Here is a 22,351-nt window from a genome sequence, read left to right on the forward strand (position 1 = left end):
ACAAAGCCTTTATGTGCTCTGGATCCCACTGAAAACTGGCAGCCTTCCAGTCACCCAGTATATGAGTCAGAGCAGTATTCTCAAGTTCTGGATTCCCACAAAGAAGGCTGGAGCTTGATGTGCATTCTTGGTGGCAGATTATTGATAAAATGAGTGAGATGCACAAATTTGTTCTTACTACGAAGGAGACATCTTGACATTCAAGCAGACCACTGGACCCTAAAAATTTCACTGATGTAAAAGGTTGCTTGTTCTTATTAGTGGTTATTTCCTATCCTTGGGAGCATAATATGCTAGCTACTTATTGTTTACCTGGCCCAAGGAGTAATGATGTCATGAATGTAATAGGTCAGTGTGACATTCTGTGGAAAGTTCAGATGGTCTAGATCTCTTCAGACTATATTATGATAGAGGGTGGGCAAGTACTGTTCTCTGTCCTACATGAATGCAAACTGCTTCCCATCCCACACCCTCAGCACCCAGTTCAACAGACTCTCATGGCTCCTGTTGGTACATGTAGGTTAGGTCCTGCATCTCCTTTGGCACATAGGCCCATGTGAAAGTGCTGAAAGTAGACACACAAAGTGAAGAGAAAGGAGCTGCAGGACAGCTGCTTCACCATGGGGCTGCAGAACTGCTTGGTTTTTTCCATAAAGTTTTGCTACTTTTCTTTGAATTTTGAAACTGTACGTTTAGCTTTGATCTTAAAATAAAATTCAATTACTAAAAGAAAAAAAGGAAAACTAGGACAGTCTATCCATCTGTATCTACCTACCTACCTAATATGTGTGTTATACCAAAATTCAGTTGTAGCCTCATATTCAATATTTTCTACTTACCTTGGATTCAACCTTGACCTTTAAAAACCCAAAGAGACAAATACCTATTTTCTCACTGTTTCTGGCCTCTCTGAAATTGTGTGTGATTGTTGGTCCGGAAATCTTGCCAGTTATTATCATATCTAATCAGAAAGATATCATTGCTAATATTTTAATAGTCATTTTATAATATAGGTAAGCATTCCAAACATAATTGTAGCAAGAAATTCTTATGTGCTTTACATGTTGAAACACTGTGTCAGCTGAAGTAGGTATATTATTGCTAGAGTGAATTTCATCAATAATGATTGTGAAAGCTAGTACATTTACGTCAAAACAATTATTATAAACTTCTAAATAGTTTTAAAAAATTGACAAAATTTATGAAACAATGGCCCTCAAGGCATCGGACATAGGCGATGAAGAGCAATGGTCCATGAGAGGTGGAAAACCAACCAGGTGAGCCATACAATTGCTCCAACTTACAGCCTGGAGAAGTTTTCCAGGCTGTCGCACGAGCATGGAGTGGAGGCCAGCAGTCTGACTCCCTGAGGTGAGGAGGTGAGTCCTGGGAGCCCAAGTAAGTAGAGTTCACAGGGTAGAATGCCAGAGAGGAGAAAGCCGCACACAAAGGGAACTCCAGAGATCTGCTGACCGTTGCCTTAAAAGTTTTCAGCTGAGTAATGATCGGCCCACATGATAGGAAACTACCAAAAGCCAACAAAAGACCCACCAGAAAGGATTATAGGAAAAAATACTCAGAGCTCACACCACACAGGGTGGTGGATAATTCCTGTTTCTACATACAGCAAGAGTGGAAAATCTCATAATTCACAAGGCGTCAGAGAACGAAGAAAGGTCTTGCTTCAATAATGGAAAAAAATTAATCCTAGACTATATGCTGCTCTAACAAATGCTTAAAAGCAAGACTCAAAAAGATCAAACTGTTTCCAAGTAACCTAACTGTATTCCAGAACAAAACTCAAAAATGCTTTTAAAAATATGAAAATAGTTTTAATCACTTAAAGTAATAGTTTAGTTTGAAAATGACTAGTTTTATGGCTTGCCCACGTGAAGTGGCTGCACCTTGAGGCTGTTCAGAGTGACATATACTGGGTTTCTTCTCACACGTGTGCCCAGGGTGGAAGAAACTGAATTAAAAATGCTTTTTCTATATATTTGTGTCTCATCGCTTTTAAATTTCTCCGTTTGTACATTTTAAATATATACATTATACTCGTGTATTAGTACATGCATGTAATTTATTAAGATTAAGGAGTGAATGAATAGAGCAGCTCATGGTTGAGGGAGTTTGATAAAATCATCATTATTGTTTTTTAATCACAACTTCTCCATCAAGTGGGTACATTAATCAGCAACTAATACTAATGCCCGCAAAGGAAGCCTTTAGAGCTTTTACAAATTCCTGGATTGAATTTGTAAGGACGCCATGAGCCTCCTGACCCCTTCAGTCTTGTTTCCTTGGTTCCACTAAATGTCTCTTCCAGGTCAGGCCATCCAGCAAGTGCTTGGAGAAAACTACTGTAAATGGATATACTCAGGTGGAGAAGAGGCTTAAAGGACCCGTATTCTCTCCCATCACACGTAACTGCGCACTCTCAGCTTAGGCATCCCTGCTCCCGCCTTCCAGAGCCCAGATCCTACGTGTGCCTGTAAAAACCCACTTGTTTCTATATGTGCACTTAGTACACAGTACTGACATTGCTTCATCTGTGTCCGTGTCACCAGATGGTGATTCCATTGTGGGCAGGACTCAGGTTTACTCACCTCTACGTCCCTGGCCCTCCGCACAGTGCCTGATGGGGAAATTCACAGAACATCCTAATAAACCACTGAATGGCTTTCAAAATAAAGTCATTCTGCTGTAAGTAAAGCAGATGCGCAGCAATCCCTCACAGCCAAATTGGGAAATGGTAGTTGCCCTCATACAAAGACTGAAATATTCACGATATACCAGTCACTGTGATGACAGTTAACGTATGTTAACTCATTTAAACCCAACAACTTCCCTTCAGGATATGTTCAGTTGTTAACTCCAGCATACAGACGAGCAAACGAAATCGTGAGAGATTCATGACTTGCCTCAGGTCACACAGAAGGCAGAGGAGCCAGGAGCTGAGTGAGTGGACCTAAAGGCCACGAAGGCAGAGCCCATGTCAATCTTCTTTCCCCACTGACACTCAGGGCCTGATACGTATAACAAGTTGAATGAATTCATTTGGGTGCACGTGACATCAGCTGCCTCTCCCACAGCTTATGGCAGGAAGCTAACTCCTCAGCCCCTGGACCTGCGGCTCCCTGACTCATCTTCCTCATTGCTTCTCCCCCTGGATTGGATCAAGCCCCGCCTGGCATCTTTAGCTTGAGGAGAGAATGCTGTAGGCACAGGTGTGAGAACAAACCCAGCGTGTGAAATGATGAAGGCAAACGCAGGAAGGCTGTTCTGTGGGATGGGAATGGAATCTAGCAGGCTCCCTCTGCGGGGTCACATGATAGCCAACATTTCCTGGGGGCCTACTCTGCACAAGACACTCTCCTTTTTAATCCTTACAGCGACCCCCATCTTCAGCACGTCTCTCACTGCTTCTTCTCTTCCCAACTGATCTAATGGCAACGCTCCAAACACCCTGAGTTTCCAAACTCTGGCACCTGTTAGTCTCTTCAACCAGCATCTGACTCCACTTAACAAAATCTCACCCAGTTTTTAAGAGCCAATTCAAACACTACCTCTCTGAAGACCTCCTCATTCAATTCTCAGAGCTTTTTTTTCCTTCCCCACCTTTACACTCCTACAACGAGCTGTCACTCATACGGCACTTTCTGCGTTCTGACTCTTGCAGCATTTGTGTTACGTCTGTTGCTGGCTTGGGAGCTCCTCAGAGACAGTATCTAATGCCGCTTCCTGTTTCCTGTGGCTCATGTTTATAGGAGGCATTTACTATTTTCAGAACACAAGCAGCACCTAATCCTGTCCTTACTGGCGCTGCTGCAAGAGAACAAGCAGCCCAGCCCAACCACAGCCAGACAAATGCCAGGTACAATCAAAATCCTGATAAAGCCACACTTCTCCTTCTTCTTTTTTTTGGCCTCGCCACACGGCTTGCGGGATCTCAGTTCCCCTACCGGGGACTGAACCCAGGCCACAGCAGTGAAAGCCTAGAATCCTAACCACTAGGCCACCAGGGAACTCCCAAACCACACTTTTCTGTATTTCCTTCATGAGGAAAACAAGCCCAGATGGCTTCAGAGTGCACCAAAACAACGCTCTGAAAATTGATTCTCGACAGTTAGTCATCCTAAAGGTAAACAGTGATTCCTTACATTTAGTCATTCCAACAGTAAACAATGGCACTGGCAGAGAGCCATAAGATAAGGGGAGGCTTGGAAAACTGCACAGTATCTCACATGCCTTAGAGCTCCTTATGTTGGCCCTGATGTTCTCAGCCAGGGAAGGAAGATGGAAAGGGAGTCTGAGCCCTGTAAAAATCTAAGATTTTAATTCAAACTTTAAAAATTAGCTAGCAGTTGGCAGCTACTGCACTAGCTAAGGCTGGAAGTCTAGTTTCCCTGCCCTGTCATTTAAAGCAGTCATTCTTAACACTTTCTCTACTATAATAAACCTAAGACACACCCTCCCCACACCCACTCATTTAGGAATGCTAAAGTAGACACGTGGAGGTCATACACTAGAGTAATTTTTGTTCTCTTCCCTCCGATTTAGTCAGTCATAATAACCAAGCAGCACCACTTGAATGCCTTGCTTTGGACTCCAATGCTCAGACCCATCGATTTTACTTCTCAAATCCATTCACCTCCCACTGCCACCACCCTAGTCCGAGCCACCATCATCTCATGCCTGAACCGCCACAGAAGCCTCCTCGCCCTTCTCCCTGCTTCCATCCTGGCCCCACTCAGGTGAGTTTCCATACTGTAGCTGCAGTGATTTTGGAAACAGCACTGCGTCCTTCACTCTAAAATAACCAATGCCCTGTGTGTGACTGTTTATTAGGTGACAGCCGTGTGAGACCTTGCCAAGAATCCCTCATTTTGCAAATGAGAAAATTCAAGGCCAAAGGAATACTGGAACCCTGTACCCCAGGTGAGATAGAACTAAGGTCGGAATTCAGAACTCATGATTGCACAGCCAGGCCTCATTTCAATGAGCCACACTACTTCTCCCAGATACGCAGCTCATTCTGTAGGGTGTTAATGGAAGACAAATGAAATAATATGTATTGATTAAGAGCCTGCTTTTAGGGCCACAAAATATTAAAATAGATTACCAGGAGACAAGAGAGGTGAGGCCCCAGCCTGAGTTGATGCTTTAAGGGTCACTCACACGTAGATCCTCCTGTCTCAGGATCCACCTTCTCTAGCCAACTAGAGGACAGGGGCGGCATTCCAGATCCAGGACTATGTGATCCACGTGGGGAGCATAGGATTTCACTGGTTGGATGTGCAGGATTTGTGTCTTCCACGGTTTCCCGTGCACCTGTTGAAGAAGAGTGGCAATTCGAGTTTCTGCAGCTTCCGCCCACCTTTGCCACTCTGGCTTGGTGGCGGCTGACAGCATTTTTTCCCTAGAATCACTGGCAGCTCCATTTTTCAACTGGTTGGTGATCATTTGCTGAGGAGAAGACCAATCCTCCTTTTCCATTTCACTGCTTCCAGGAGGCTGGAGAGTCTTCCCTGGGAAAGATTCCACATTTTGGTGAATATGCAAAATGCCTCCAGCATCCTGTCTTAGCGTTTGGCAGGCAATGGGCCAGCCTTCTTCAGAGCTGGGAATCAGCCCCAGGTTCACCCTGTCCGCAATGTTTGAGAGCTTCAGTTTTCTGTTATCCCCGAAGTGTATCTGGCATCGACCAGCTACTCCATTGAGCTCCAGGTTATTTCTCAGAGCAACTACAGCATGCGGGTTCCACTCGCAGGCATGGACGAAGGCAGCACCGGCATGAACTAGGAAAGGCAAGGTAAAATAACCAATCCCTGCGTAGAGGTCCACCAGCACCTCTCCAGCACAGGGCAGCGATGCCACACGAAGCTTCTCAGTGATGTTTCCGAAGGAGAACATGCACTGGGTGACGTCAAACTTATATCGGATCCCATTATCCACATGCTCTACCCAGCCATGGTCGCCCAGCAGCAGACTCACTGCTGGAGTTCGAGTGCCATCCGGTGACACCCGCCCTCGTTTGGCCAAACGCTGGACGCCAAGTGCCGAGGCAACCGTCTCCCAGAGTTCTGGTTCCAGATTTCTCCATTGCTTGGCTTGGAAACAGTCCTCACTCAGCAACAAGAGGTCACCATGTCGTTGCCAAGATCGGGGCAGCTCAGCCTCCAGCTGAGCTGACCACGTCACTCCGCGGCCCTCTACCCAGCGACTCACCTCAAGACACAGCCTTTGGGCAGGTGAACAAGCCTGGGCCTTCTTTGAAGGAACAGGACTCAGGAGCTGCGTTAGCACACAGGTGCTGCCTGGAGCCACACGATTCCTCAGCTCCCGCAGGTGCTGCTCAGTGAGGGCCTCTCCCAACACCGGTAGCGCCACGGAGCCATCCGGCATCTTTTCCGCACGGTGCTGTCTCTCCAGGAGTTTCTGCTTCTCGAGATATTCCCTGTATTGCTGGGTAAACCGCGGTTCAGTCACAACTGCGACAACAGCCGCGGACTTCCCGCCTGCCCTGTCCATGTTGCTGGCCCCGCATTCCCTGGGATTCCCTCGGCGAGACTCCGCGAGTCCACTCACCTCCGTCCGCACATCCAAACGCAAAGCCGGAAGACAGGCGCGCACCCGGCTGGCTGGGGCCGGAAGTGACGTCAAACCGGCAAGGCGGAACTATATGATATTATCGCGCTCGTTGATGAATGGCGTCGACGTTGCCGTTGCCGTGTGAGGCCGCTGCCGCCATCTTTGTTGTGGCCAACCGTTAGCTTGTTCCTGCCTAGGGGGAAATTAATAACAAGAAGGAATTCTGTGGTTGAGAGTCCGCCTGCCGATGCAGGGGACACAGGTTCGTGCCCCGGGCCGGGAAGATCCCAAATGCCGCGGAGCGGCTGGGCCCGTGAGCGATGGCCGCTGAGCCTGCGCGTCCGGAGCTTATGCTCCGCAACGGGAGAGGCCACAACAGTGAGAGGCCCGCGTACCGCAAAACAAACAAACAAACAAAAAAAAAACCAAAGGAATTCTGCCGGCTTAAAAACTTCAAATTAGTTGGTATCCTCCAGAACCTTCAGATACTCTCTGCAATGCTGCTCACAAATCGAAAGAAGTGAACCTGGAATGATGCAATGAATTTGGAGAAAGCCTTCCCTTAGTCCCGTGCTGCGCCTAAATCTGGCACCTAAATCTCAGCCTGAGATGGAACTGTTCCCTTGACTAAACACGTTCTAGGGACACCAGTCTCCTTTCGCTTCCTTTATAAAATTGGCCAAACCTTTTCTTGTGCTCTTGCCTTTGTACTTGCTGTCCTATTTGTCTGAAATGCCCTTCCCCTAGAAGATACAATGGCTGGTGATTTGTCTGAAGGTCATCTTCTTGTGAGGCCTTCATTAAACACTCTCTTCCCTCCACATTATGTCTATTTAACACTGCAATTTCTTCTTTAGCTCTTGTTTTGCTATTTATTTGTTTATACTTAAAAGCCTCTCTCCCCCGGTAGCAAATAATGTTCTCATGGATAAGGGATATTCTTTTTCTGTTTATTGCTATGGGCCCAGCATCTTGTATAGTTCCTGGCCATGAGTAATGGCTTGGCAAATACTATAGTTATTAAGAGAATGATTGCTTTGAGCACAAAGAGACTTGAACATGTTCATACTTATTTAACTGTTAACCCATTCCATAAATGTAGAAATGATCCCAAATTCAGACAAAGATTGTTACACTAAAATGGTCCTTGTTGTTTTAAACCTAAAGATGAAAGGTTAAAAGAATTATGGTACATCCTTTTGATGGAAATATTATACAATTATGATGATGATCATATGAAATTTTAATGACATGGGATGTTACTCTTATTGCAGTGCTAATTGCAAAATCTATAATTGTGCCTTAGATCATGGCATATTATTTATTTTTGCGCATAAATAAATTTATTAGGGCATGCTCTAATATGTGAACATCGACTCACTGAGATTCCCTGTATGTGATGTAATTACAGATGATTCCATTTTCTTTTATACATTTTCTCTAGTTATAAATTGTATATGATAAACAAATGTTATTTTTATTTACTAGAAAAATCTTCAGAAAATCTATGATGCAGTCAGGAAAAATTTTTTCTGGGTCTCAAACAAATCGAAACTCCCTTTAGTTTATTATTTATAGCAGGGGATGGGAGAAGTCATATCTTACAAAATGTTCTTTCTCTAGGTTTCTTTCTGTTCCAACATCAGTCTGACATCTTGCAACAATAATTAAAATAAGGTCATACAAACTTTGACCCACACTACACCTTACTTTTAACCTGAGATAAACAAAATATGGAGGGATATGATTGAAAGCCAGCAATGTCTGAGTGCTGGAAATGGTCCTTTTAAAATTGCAGATTTACAAATGAGCCACACTTGTAGATGGCCACTTTGATCCCCGTCACTCAAGCACATGACCTCACTTTCCCCACCAGTTCCATCACTTGAACTCATTAAAATCAGAACAAAGCAAAAGTAACCAGCAATGACCATAATAAACAAGCTTGTAGACAACCCATGAGTTCAAATACAGAAGAGGATAGTTACTTAGTAAAGGAGAAGTAGGCTAGGGAGATTAGCTGGAGAGGAGAGGGGAGGTTGGGCAAACTTTTTCACAAACTGACCCTCCCAGAGTGGCCAGAAAGATCTAATTCCACCTTAATCTCAGTCACAGAGACCCCACCTGGAGATGCGTTTGTATAACCATCTCTTCTTGATGAGACGCCAGCATACTGAAGACCAAGGGATCATATGCTTCACAAGAGGCTACATTCAATCCTTTAAGGGCTTTCCCCCCTGTAGGAATGAGGTTCTGAACTGTGTTGGGCTGGCTGTATATACAAGAGCTTTCGTTCTCAGCTTGAGATATCCTGGAGCCTGAAAATAAGGAGGAATAATTGCTTCCCTTTAATTATTTTTCTCTTCCTACCTTTCTTCACTCTGATGGATGCACCTGGAATGCCTTTCCCTTCCACTGGGTCCCTCTTCTTTTGTTCATTCATTTCAGCATCACTTTTGCATATTTTGAACACCAACTATTTGCTAATCTCCCCAAGTGCTAAGCTCGTTGAAGCACAGAGAATTGAATAAGATGCAGTTCTTGCCTTCACACAACTCAATTTTGTGTTATTGGTACATTCACAAATAAGTTTAAATGTTCCTGGAGTTTCAGTTTCTTCATGTTTTGTGAGTGTGGAGAAGAGATCAAGCCCTCCTTCTCTTACCTTTTGAAGAACACATCCTGTTGCTTTTCCTCCTCCCTCACTGAATGCTTCTTTTTATGGGTATAATGGTCTACCATTTCCTCCCTACGTGGTGTCTCCCAGGCACTTCAAACTCAACACTTCCAAAATGCACTCACTTCTCCCCACTTCTCTTTAGCTCGTGAAATGCCCCTGCCAGTCTCCTAGACACTCACGTCAGAAACCTGGGACTTTTACTTATGCCTTGTTCTTGCCCTCGGTGTTTAAAACAAAGCCATCTCCATTTTTGATGGACTTGACCCGCCTTGACATAGTTCCACAGGGAATCTCCATCTCTCTGTCCACGGTGACATTGCCATAGACCTTGTCTCACAGCTTCCTGAATGGACATCTGCCTGTATTTATTTCACCGATGACACACTATTACTTGACTCTATTTATGTTATGTCAATGTATTTTTTTCATAGACTTAAAAAATTTTTAATTGACTTATAATTAACATAAAATATTATATTATTTTCAGGTGTACAGCATAGTGATTTGATATTTTTATACATTATGAAATGATTACTGCAATAGGACCAGTGACCATCTGTCACCATACAAAGTTGTTACTATATTATTGACTATATTCTCTATGTGTACATTACATCCCTGTGACTTATTTTTCTTATAGATGGAACTTTGTACCTCTTAATCCCCTTCATCTATTTCATCCATCCTCCTTCCCCCTCTCCCCACTGGCAACCACCAGTTTGTCCTCTGTGTCTATGAGTCTGTTCTCTTTTGTTATGTTTCTTCATTTGTTTTGTTTTTTAGATTCCACTATAAGTAATATCATAGGATATTTGTTTTTCTCTCTGACTTATTTCACTTAGCATAATATTCTCCAGGTCCATCTATTTTGCTGTAAATGGCAAGATTTCATTCTCTTTTATGGCTGAGTAATATTCCATTGTATATATGTATAACATATCTTCTTTATCCATTCATCTATGAATGGACACTTAGGTTGCTTCCATAGCTATTGTAAATAGTGCTGCAATGAACATGTGGGTACATATATCTTTTCAAATTAGTGTTTTTGTTTTCTTCAGATAAATATCCAGAGGTGTAATTATTGGATCGTAGGGTAGTTCTATTTTTAATTTTTTGAGGAACCTCCACACTGTTTTCCATAGTGGCTGCACCAGTTTACACTCCCACCAAGTGTGCACAAGGGTTCTCTTTTCTTCACATCCTTGCCAATGCTTGTTTCTTGCCTTTTTGTTGATAGACATTCTGACAGGTGTGAGGTGATACCTCATGGTGGTTTTGATTTGCATTTCCCTGATGATTAGTGATGCTGATCATCTTTTCATGTGCTGTTGACCATATGTATATATTCTTTGGAAAAATGTCTATTAAGGCCCTCTGCCCATGTTTTAAATGGCCTGTTTGTCTTTTTGATATTGAGTTGTAGTTCTTTATATATTTTGGGTATCAATTCCTTGTTGAATATATCATTTGCAAATCTCTCTCCCCTTTCAGTAGGTTGCATTTTCATTTTGTTGATGGTTTACTTCGCTGTGCAAAGGCCTTTTTAGTTTAATGTGGTCCCATTTGTTTATTTTGTTGCCCTTTTTTTGCCCTGCCTGAGGAGACATATCCAAAAAAACATTGCTAAAGTCTGACGTCAAGGAGGTTATAGCTTGTTTTCTTCTAGGAGTTTTATGATTTCAGGTCTTACATTGTCTTTAATCCATTTTGAGTTTATTTTTGTACATGGTGTAAGAAAATAGTCCAGTTTCATTCTTCTGCAGGTAGCTGTCCAGTTTTCCCAATGCCATGTATTGAAGAGACTCTCTTTTCCCTAAGTATATGTCTTGCCTCCTTTGTTGTAGATTAATTGCTCATATTTTGGGACTCTCTATTCTGTTCCATTGATCTATTTATGTCTGTTTTTGTGCCAGTACCACACCATTTTGATTACAATAGCTTTGTAGTATACTTTCAAGTCTGGGCATGTGATATCTCGGGTTTTCTTCCTTTTTCTCAAGATGTCTTAGGCTGTTCGGGGTCTTTCATAAACTTTGTTTTATTATAAAAAGAGCTACATTGTCACATTATAAAGCATATTATGCCATAAATGAGTATTCCATTATTGTATGTTGGCTTTAAATAATTCATATTATGATACCTGGAGTTTGAGACTTTGTAATATTTAATTTATAAAAACTTAAAATAAAAATAACAAGTTTTAATAAAATATCTTATCTGAAAAGTTCTCACTTTAATTCATTAGTGGATAGGTTTAGTGAATTTTTAATGTTCTATAATAAAATCTCAATATGAATTATTTGTCTTTTAACTTATTGATTTGTAGTGGTTTAAATGTAAATGGTAAAATGAATATTCAAAATGCATGGGTCATAACCTGAAAGCACCTTTATTTTGCCTTACTACTCACTGGGGCAGTCCTTCCCCTGTTCATGCCTGAAGACACAGACCACCTGTAGCTTTCCTTCTTTGACCCATTGGTTATTTAGGAGTGCATTGTTTAATTTATAATGCTTGGAATTCCCCAAAATTCCTTGTCATTGATTTCTTTTTTTCTGATCAATCAATCAATTAATTAATTAATTTTTGGCTGCATTGGGTCTTTGTTGCTGCATGCAGGCTTTCTCTAGTTGCGTGAGCGGGTGCTACTCTTCGTTGTGGTGCACGGGTTTCTCATTGTGGTGGCTTCTCTTGTTGCAGAGCACGGGCTCTAGGCATGTGGGCTTCAGGATTTGTGGCTCGTGGGCTCTAGAGCACAGGCTCAGTTAGTTGTGGTGCACAGGCTTAGTTGCTCCGCCGCATGTGGGATCTTCCAGGACCAGGGCTCAAACCCAGGTCACCTGCATTGGCAGGCGGATTCTTAACCACTCTGCCACCAGGGAAGTCCCTCCCTTGTCACTGATTTCTAATTTCAGTCCACTGTGGTCAGAGAACATACTTTGGTATGATTTCAATCCTTTTAAATTTATCAAGGCTTGTTTTATGGCTTAGCATATGGTCTATCCTGGAGACTGTTCCATGTGCTCTTGAGAAGAAGAATATGTATTCTGCTGTTGTTGGGTGGAGTGGTCTATAGATCTGTTAGCTGATACCTTTACAGCTCATGCTCAGGTAAAATATTCTATTGTCACCACAATTCACAAACATAGTCTCAGTTCAGAAACCAGACTGTTCAGAGTATATCTAAATGCATGGCCTTTTATTCCCTTGTATTCAACATACTCTCTCTCTTCGTTGCAGCTCACTTTCATGACTGCTCTCACTGCAGTCTCACTTGGTTCCTCCTGAGATTTCAGGCCAATGGGCACATCCTCAGGAAAACCCTCTCTAACCTCCTACCCATCTGCCCTATAAGTCAAATCCTTATCAACGATTTTCATAGCACCATGCTCTTCTCTTATACCCTTCCCAACTTTTTCTTTTTTTTCTGTTTTAATATTACTTTTCCATTTTTAAGTTTGATTAGTGGCTATCTCCCCCCAAGTGTGTATGTTTGAAGTGGCAAGGAGCTGGATTTCCCCCTCATTATCATATTCCCTTACTGCATTTAGGAGGGTCCACCACACATAGTACATCCTCATAAAGTATCTGTAGAATGAACACATAAGTGAGTGAATGAATGAGGAAAGGAACGAAGAAAGATCTGCAGAGTTTATGGTCAGAAAGAATTTTAGTTCCAAAATACTGCCACTAGATGGCAGCAATAACCAGCAGCAAAGTAGTCGAAGCCTCTGAATTCTTGGGTTTCAGATGGTTTGGATTTTCCCGGCTTCTCAGGGGTCGTACCCTTTCCCATGGGCCTTTTTTCATCAGTCTCTATTAGACATCCCTTATTGACATGGTTAATCTGGATGTGTGAGTGTATTTGGCAACAAGTAACGGAAACCTCCAAAACAGCGGCTCCGCAGTGGGTGGAGAGGCAAATCTATTTTAATATAAACGTCCAGGGCTGCTGTAGCTGTTCAGGAAAATCCTCAGTAACCCAGGCTCCTTCTCAGCCTCAGTGTGACCCTTTTATCCTTGTGGTTTCAAGACAGGCACTGAACTTCTAGGCTCTGTGAGCTCACTGGGTCAGGAAGAATAGGGCAGAGCAAGAAGAAATAAGAAATGTCCACCACGTGGACTGCCGCCTACCCCTCTGGGACAGGAGGGTCTTATTGCCAACCCTCCCCCCACCACCGACTGCCGGGGAGGCTGGGAAGTGGGCTGGTTTTACTTTCCGATTATGGAAATAATCGAGATGCATAAGGGAGAGTGAGCGAAAGTCAGGCATTCCTGTAGGCAGTAGGTGAAAAAGCCCCTGGAAACAACAAACAGGTTCTGGAGAAGGATTCAGAATGAATGACAGGAAGGAGACATAAGGGCCAAGAACAGGATCTATGGAAAAAGTGTTAATAAAATGTATAGTTTACCTAAGAAAAGGCTGAACTGACTCTTGTTGCCTTCATCTTCACCCAGCAAACTCCTATGTGTTTCTCAAAATTCCAATTCAGATTGGGGGTCACCTTTTTCAGGAAGTCCTTCCAGGTTTCTCTCTCCTTTTCCTCCCACCTGGGTTTTTTTAAGGACAATGTAAAACCAAAGATTTTAAGCTATTTTTAATAGAGGCATTGAGGAAAATAATAATGTTTAACAAGTGCTTACCATGTGCCAAGCACGGATGTCAATGTTTTATACTAATTAGCCTTTCCAAGAACTCTATGAGGTGTGTACTATTATTGTTTGTGTTTCAAAGAAAGCAATATTGAGGTTGTCACACAGCTAGGAAGTGGTGGAGCCAGGATTCGCATAAAGGCCAGCTGACTCCTGAGTCTACATTTTTAACCACTGTCCCTATGCTGCTTTGAAGAACAATTTGACAACACTGATTTTCACAGGGCTCCAAAATGATGCAATGCACCCCATGAGTATACAAGATGGTCCTAGTGGGTGAGGAGGGGAAATACTAAATTTTTCTTATTTTGATTTATTTTTTATATCTCATATGTTTAATTTCTATATCTGCATATATTTAGTAAAGTACATAATACATTAGTACTATAACTCTTTCCAAAATTTATAAATAAAAATTTAGATACATAGTTTAGAGCTCTGGATTAGAGCTGCTGGCTTAAAAGCCTGGGACCAGTGAATAGAGTGGCGCCGCCTGAATGTACATGTATTACCAGGTGTCTCCACCAGGGGGTGCATTCATGGGAAAACAGACTGGTGCTTAGAGATTGCATCACTCTGTGTGGGTGTAGTGAGGGCTCTGAACATACTCCCCACCTTCCTTCTGCCCACTGGATGCTTCTTACCCACCTGGCCAGTCCATTCACCTTCAGGCTTTAGGAAATCACTAAAGAAGATGACCTATCACAGCCCAGGGAGAATGCTGAAGGGTATTCCTATCCCTCATCTCTCCCTACACCCTCCTCACCTACCTACACCCTCCTCACCTTGAAACTCAGCTCAGGCATCACCCCTCCTACTTTCTCAACCATGTTCCCTCCCTCCCTCCCTCTACCACACCCTCACGTCTGGAGGAACTCATGCCTCTGCTAGGGTGCCCTTAAAAGCTCTGTTCATTTCTCACATGTGGCACATGCCACTGAGTACAGAGATCTACCTGGCTGGACAGTGACCCCTTCAAGTTCAGGGGTCCATGTTTTCTCTCTGTCCTGACCCTCAGCACAGTGCCTGGGCGAGGAGGTGCACAGTAGATAACTATTCGTTGAGAAATGACTTTTCAGAGTCAGGTCATTCTCCTTTCAGGCGACTAGATGTGTAGCTGCCTCACCAGCTGAGTTAAGGTGTGAGTACACAAGGCTCACCCTCGGCATAGCAGCAGCTAGTGAGTTTCCTTTCCATCCTCAGAAGCAGATTTACTGCAACAGTAATGAATCTAAAGCTTCAGGTCCCCTCACTTGCACAGGCCCCTTCCAAAGGCCCTGCATGGGGCCCTTCACCATCGTTTCACAAGGTCATGTGTTTTTGTAAAATTTGCGAAAGTAAGATGTCTTCACCACAAATGGTTAAGATTGCTGTGTCACTCCATGCCACCTTCCCCTCTGGCCCACTTCCCTTCTTGTAGGGTGATCCTAGAGTGGCTGCAGGCGTTCTGGGAGCCAAGTAGGTTAAGTTGAAAATACATGTAGTTTGGGGTTAGTGGGATACATTTACGTGCTTGCAGTCACTTCTGTGTGTGGTTAGGTTCTAGCTAGCCATTCAAGTTTGGGAGTAGTTTCCAGGAATATTCCTATGTTTGGCTCCTGACTCAACAGGCATCTTGACACAGTGCAGGCCAGCTGTCCCATGATGACGTGAATGTGTTCTCTGGTGCTGGGCACTGGAAGGCTATGGGCCATGGAGGAGAAACCAGGCTTCAAAAGTAAGAGATCAGTAACTAGAGTGCAGAAAATTCTTTTAATCTTCAGACAGGTACAATTTTAAATGTAGGATTTGGTTCTTGACAATGTCTGGTTAAAATGGAATTTCTCTCCTGCTAGGAATATACTCAATAATGCAGCACATACAATCATACATACACCATACATTAAAGAAATTTTAAGAGTAGTGTATCTAGCCCAGACAAAACTGTAATTGGAAAAGATACATGCACCCCTATTTCACAGCAGCACTATTTACAATAGCCAAGATATGGAAACAACCTAAATGTCCATCAACAGATGACTGGATAAAGAAGATATGGCATATATATATATACACATACATACACACAGTGGAATACTACTCAGCCATTAAAAAGAATGAAATAATGCCATTTGCAACTACATGGATGGACCTAGAGATTATCATATGAAGCGAAGTAAGTCAGAAAGAGAAAGACAAATACCATATGATATCACTTATATGTGGAATCTAAAATACAACACAAATGAACATATCTACGAAACAAAAAACAGACTTACAGATATAAAGAACAGACTTGTGGTTGCCAAACTGGGAGTTTGGGATTAACAGATGCAAACTGCTATATATAGGACAGATAAACAACAAGGTCCTACTGTATAGCACAGGCAACTATATTAAATATTCTATGATGAACCATAATGGAAAAGAATATGAAAAAGAATACATATGTATAACTGAGTCACTTTGCTGTACAGAAGAAATTAAACACAACATTGTAAATCAACTATACTTCAATAAAATTTTAAAAAGAGTATGGTACCTAGTGAAAAATCACATTCAACACAAGGTCAGCTCACTAAGACACACTCTTCCAATTTAGAAACACACAGTACTCATTAAACTGCCTGAATGGGGGAGTACCTGGCTGTCCAGTGGTTAGGACTCGGTGCTTTCACTGATGTGGCCCAGGTTCAGTCCCTGGTAGGGGAACTAGGATCCCACAAGCCGCACAGTGAAGCCAACAAACAAACAAATGAACAAACAAAAAACTGCCTGAATGGAAGAGCAAAGCACAAAAGCACAAAGCTGCAGGCTCATGTTCCAGCCTCCCTGTCTTAGTCGTTCTACATTCACCCTCCAACCTCAGGAGTATTCAACTTTATTGGTTTAGATCTCATTTTGGTAGAATAGAGCAAAAGCATCAAGAAATATCCCACAAGAAGAAACTGGCTCTAGGACAAGAACACTGCCCTTGGTCATAAGAAGGGAAGGAATAAAAGGGCAGCCTGGCTATCAGATGGTGGCAGCACGGTCAGTAGCAGCAGGCAGCAGGCAAAGACACACACCCGACGGTTAGGGTTCACCTTAGCCCTCCTTTGAGTTTCCAAAAGAATCACCTGTCACTCAACCCATCTGTCTTAAGTAAGCCTAATAGGTAATCTCTCTGAAAAGGTGATTGGATCCTTTTTTTAAACCAAGTGGTTGCTGACTGAGGATTTTCCAAAATGTAACATTTCTTGTGTAAATCAAAATAAGAAAAGAAAAATCCAGCATTACCCTTCCCTAGGCCAACTACATCAGCACAGCTCAAGACAGAAAATTAAATAGGACAGGGCCAAAACACACTTTTCCCATAAAAACTCCTCTCTTGGCCATGCATGGCCCCGGACACTTACCCACTACATTTAGAACAAGTAGGGGCTGCTTTATTTTCTGTAATTCAACTTAATTTCTAACCTCAAGGTTCCCTTCCTCCCAACTGATAGAAAATTAAACTCACTCCTGGCGATCTTCCCACTGAGGATTGGGCCATAGTTTTGGAGACCCTCCTGACACCTGGAACTTTGACATGATTTCAAAATTATGATGATGCCAAAGTATTGGGTAACAAGGTTTCAGCTGCGACTAGGATTGTCTGCATCTGCCTGGCCTCCTGGGGCTCCCACTGCACTTGGGTGGGTCAGGGGACTTTGGGGGAGCCTCCCTGTCTTGGCATTTGCTCAGACAAACCCAGGGGCCATTCTGGAATGTGGGGCCTGTTTCCCTCTTCACCCAGGACCTACAGCACCTTTCTCCTCTCTCATTTCCCCAATCCCACACTTTGGCAGAATTTCCCTTTTTACATTTTGCCCCCAGGCTTCCTGCTGATGGAAGAAATTTTCACAGGCTGAGGTAAGAGGAAGTCATTCTGGCTTCTACATTATTTAAATTGAACTTTAACATGCTGACTAGAACAGCCTGTTTTGTGGCTTATCAAACATACATCATACATCTTCTTCGACGAATAAAGAAAAGGGTGCATTGGCCAGAAGTACAGCATGTTGATTTTAAAGATAAGGATTAAATGCCTCCCTTCCTGAGATGCCAGTGTTAGTCCTCCTTCAGTGATAAGCCTCCCTTCCCAGGTGCCAACGCCACAGGGACTCACTGTGTACGTGCTGATCTGACCTTTTGGAAACCTTGAAGGAACATACCCCTATCATGTTTGATGTTCTTTGTTCTGACAAGACATAAAACTGTGCTGAAAATCATGCTTCGCTGGAACAGTTCCTCAGGGCTATTTGAGAGGCTGGCTCCCGGGCTATTCAATTTAGCGTGAATAAAACTCTTTTCTATTCCTAGTATAGACTGTATATTGGTTATTTCCATCGACACTGCCAAGACTTTTAGTTTGTATCTGGGGTTCCTCCCTGATCCTGGGGAATTGGGCTTTTGGGGAAAAATTTCAGGAAGACGGACAGGCTATTTCTCCTCTCTCCTGTCACATCCCTGCCGAGATGGTGAGCAGTGAGCCTCATAAACATAAATGGAGACAAAGAAAAAAAGGATGGGGAAAAACAAAACCAAGTAAATGAATACTTCAAAATATAGCCAAATGCATAAGTTTATTCTGAGTGTTCTTGTTAGGACTTGTCCTATGAAAACCTTACATACTATTTCACATAGTCTGCATGACAGCTCTGTAAGTTGAGCTTTATACCTTCTCTATTGAGGAAACTGAGGCCTGGAGAGACTTGATAACTTGTGCAAGATGGCACGACTCACGTGTGGGTTTGAACGCAGCCTAAGCAACCCTCGAGGGGCTGCGGCCATGGATGGTGCTGTCAGGGCAGGGCTGTGGGCTCTCGCTGCGGACTCTAGGACAAGCCTGGTGTCAGGAAAGACAGAGCTGTGCCTGTGGATGTACCAGCTCTGCCAGTTTATAACTGTGTTGTTCTGGACACGCCACTTAAGTGATCTGGGCCTCAATGTCTGCATCAGCAAATTAATAAGGTATAGTTAGATTCTCTGGACCCCAGTTTCCTCACAAGAAAATTAATAACGCAGAGCTGGATGGCCTCAAATGTTTTTTCTAGTCCAGGCATTCTCTGGCTCCAAACCATCTTTTAAATTCCAGTCACCAGAGTGATTTCTCTGAAAGTGATCCCACAGTCCCCTGACACACACACACACACACCCCATCAGAATTATCTGGTGGAGCATGTATAAACAGCAAATCCATACAATCAACACTGAGCGGCTACACGACACCAGATGCTGTGTGAAACGATGGGAATACAGAGGTAAACAAGACAGACATGGATTTGGGTTTTTAAGGAGGTTCTTGTGGGGACTGGTTCATTCCTGGCTCCACCACCTTCTACTCTGTTACCTGAGGCAGGTCACTTAAGCTCTCTGTGCTTCAGTTTCTCCTTCACAGGGGTGACAATAATCTCACTTCTTACAGCGTTGTTGGAGAGTTCGGGAAGATTATGTGTAGGAAGCCCTCAGCACAGTGTCTGGTATAGAGTGAATTATTAAAATTTCTGGCTGTAACTGCTTCATCATCATTGCCCCAGGACAATGCTGAGTCATGGGAGATGTTCAGAGATGTGTTTCCAATAAGTGAATAAATAAATACAGTATTCTCCACGGCAAAAAAAGAAAAAAGACAGAAAAAGAATGATATCCACGCTAGTACCTCGTTGGTGTCGCTTACTTTCTTATTCTGTTTTTTGACTCGGGAATTAGGTATACTGGAACCCACTACACAGAGTTGTTGGGAGATTTACAGGAGAGGACAACGCCGAGATGGCCACAGGTGTTTAATATCAACGAGGGGAGGAGAGCACACCTGTGGAGAGGCATGCCCAGTCTGCACCTGATCAGTTCACAGGACCCTGGGGGGAGATCCCTGGGGCAGCCCCCAACCCTGCCCCCCGGGGGCTCCATCCCAGGAAATGGCACTGCCACCTGCCCAGCTTTTCAAGAACAAGCTGTAGGAGTTGTCCGTGCATCTTCCCTTTCCCAATCCTTACAACGATCCTTCAGCAGGTTCTATTTGTTCTAGGTCCAAAACATACATATCTTGTGTCCTCAACTCTCCATCCCCATTGTCTTCAGCCTAGTTCAAGTCACCAGCACCTCCTGCCCAGATTCCTCTGGCCTTAAACTGGAGTCCCCATTTGTACCTAGAATTCATTCTCTATGCAGCAACCATGGCTCTCATTTTAAAGCATAAGTCTGATCATGTCTCTCCCCCAACTTAAGACCCTCCAATGTCTTCTCATTGCTTTTAGGATAAAATCTAACTTACATGCTCCACAAAGCACAGCACGATCTGACTGCTGCCCAGCTGCACAAAATGGTCCCAGCCTCTGCTGTCTGTCAGCACTTGTATCAGCTTTTTCTCTTGGGGATGCTCTTCCTCAGATCTGCACATGGTTCCCTCCTTCTCATCCTTGAGTCTCAGCTCAAACATTACTTCCTCATTCAGAGCAGCCTTACTTGATTAAAGTGTCTTTTCCAAGTTGCATTCTCTCAAAATCATGCTAATTTCCTGAGTGCATTCTCATGATCTGTTATATTCTTCATTTGTTCATTACTTTTATATTGTGTATTTTCATTTCTTTCCACCAAGTCAGAGAGTTTGCCTGTCCTGTTCATCACTGTATCTCTCAGGGCTTAACAGTGATCAGTACATAGTAAATATTTAATACATGCTTCTTGAATGAATGAATACACAAATAAAGGAACCCATAAATGAATGAATGATTAAATAAAGAAGTTTACTCCTGCTAACTTCCCATTGTCCTAAATCCAGCCCTGGACAGGAATCTCTTGCTCTGTTCTGCTAACTGATGTATATTGGGATAGGGTGGCCTGTTCAGAGACTCAGCCCATGAAAGGGGGCACTCAGAAGGAATCCAAGGACACAACCTGAAAGCACCAGAGATTTACCTTAGAGTACTTCCTAACGGGTCTCTTGACCGGAAGAGTGCACTCTGGACAATAAGGGGCACTGGCAATGCTGGAGCATCAAAGCTCCATACAAATAAATCCACAAGTTGCAGGGTTGGGTGACTGAGGGAGGGGCTACAGTGTCTGGTACGTGCACCTGGAGGAGAACATTCAGGTGTTTTGATGGTGCTGCGTTCCTGGGCCAGCCTGAGGAAATCAGTGGAAGAGGTGGCAAGGGGCAGCCCAGTTCAGTGTGGTTGCCCACAGAAGCACTCTACTTGGTAGCTCAGAACTTCTAATGGAAAGACTTTCCATCTCTCCTTCTTACATAAAGGCAGCCAGAGCCAAGGAGCAACTAAGCAACCTATCCCAGCACCTGCAGGGCAGGGAAAGGTCTACAGGCCCCTGGTTTACTATCAAATGAGCGTTAAACATGATTCCTCTTATTATTATTATTTTTTTTTTTTTTTTTTTTTTTTTTTTTTTTCCGTACGCGGGCCTCTCACTGTTGTGGCCTCTCCCGTTGCGGAGCACAGGCTCCGGACGCGCAGGCTCAGCGGCCATGGCTCACGGGCCCAGCCGCTCCGCGGCATATGGGATCCTCCCAGACCGGGGCACGAACCCGTATCCCCTGCATCGGCAGGCGGACTCTCAACCACTGCGCCACCAGGGAGGCCCTATTCCTCTTATTATTTAAGCAACACTCTCCTTCTTTTACATGGAATGCATTAAGAAAACCTTACATCCACACATATATGGTCAACTAATTTTCAACAAAGACGTCAAGAATACACAATGGGAAAAAGATACTCTCTTCAATAAATGGTGTTGGGAAAACTGAATATCCACATGCAAACGAATAAAATTGGACCCTTACCTTACACCATATACAAAAATAAACTCAAAATGGATCATGACTTAAATGTAAGACCTGAAACCATAAAATTCCTAGGAGAAAACTCCTTGACATTGGTTCTTGGTAATGATTTCTTTGGATATGACATTAAAAGCATAGGTAACAGAAGCAAAATTAAACCAGTGAGATTACATCGAACTGTAACTGAGCAGGACCCTATGGAGCCTTCCTGGAACAGACTGCTCCCCGCCCCCCATGTCCTCTGCCTGCCTCTTGTCTGTACAAAAATCTTTAGCCAAAGAATAAATTTAATCAGAAAAATGAGAAAATACACAAACAAAGGAAAGCAGTCAAGCAAGACAAAATAATAATAGTTTAGCTATTAAACAAAGTCAAGGACCTTTAGTTTCTCCTCAAGGACGATAGATACTATTCTGACCCATATACTTTGAGCTGTTTTGCAGATACTGAAACCCCCCAGTAGAAGAAGTTAACTGTATGCTGACCACAAGCATGTAGACTCCAAACCAGTTAAAACCAGAAGGATTAGCTAACCAGAGATTTATGGCTCAGATAACATTCCAATCACAATCGAGACATGACAGCTACTTAGAACCATGTGATGGAAATACTCATCTATGAAAATA

At 43.2% G+C, this 22,351-nt stretch overlaps 1 protein-coding gene across 1 annotated transcript in view; it reads right to left on the bottom strand.

Moving 5' to 3' along the window:
• Positions 1 to 976: 976 nt before the first annotated feature.
• TRMT12 (tRNA methyltransferase 12 homolog) overlaps positions 977 to 22,351 on the bottom strand; it is a 47,326-nt gene continuing 25,951 nt past the window's right edge. The window contains 2 exon segments of the mRNA XM_082600812.1: positions 977 to 5,229; positions 5,232 to 6,784. Of these exon segments, the coding sequence (XP_082456938.1) occupies positions 5,171 to 5,229; positions 5,232 to 6,531 (1,359 nt within the window). The 5' untranslated portion in view covers positions 6,532 to 6,784 and the 3' untranslated portion in view covers positions 977 to 5,170.

The sequence above is a fragment of the Mesoplodon mirus genome, assembly GCF_964341445.2.
Source record: "Mesoplodon mirus genome assembly, chromosome: 16".
Classification (NCBI taxonomy): Eukaryota; Metazoa; Chordata; class Mammalia; order Artiodactyla; family Ziphiidae; genus Mesoplodon; species Mesoplodon mirus.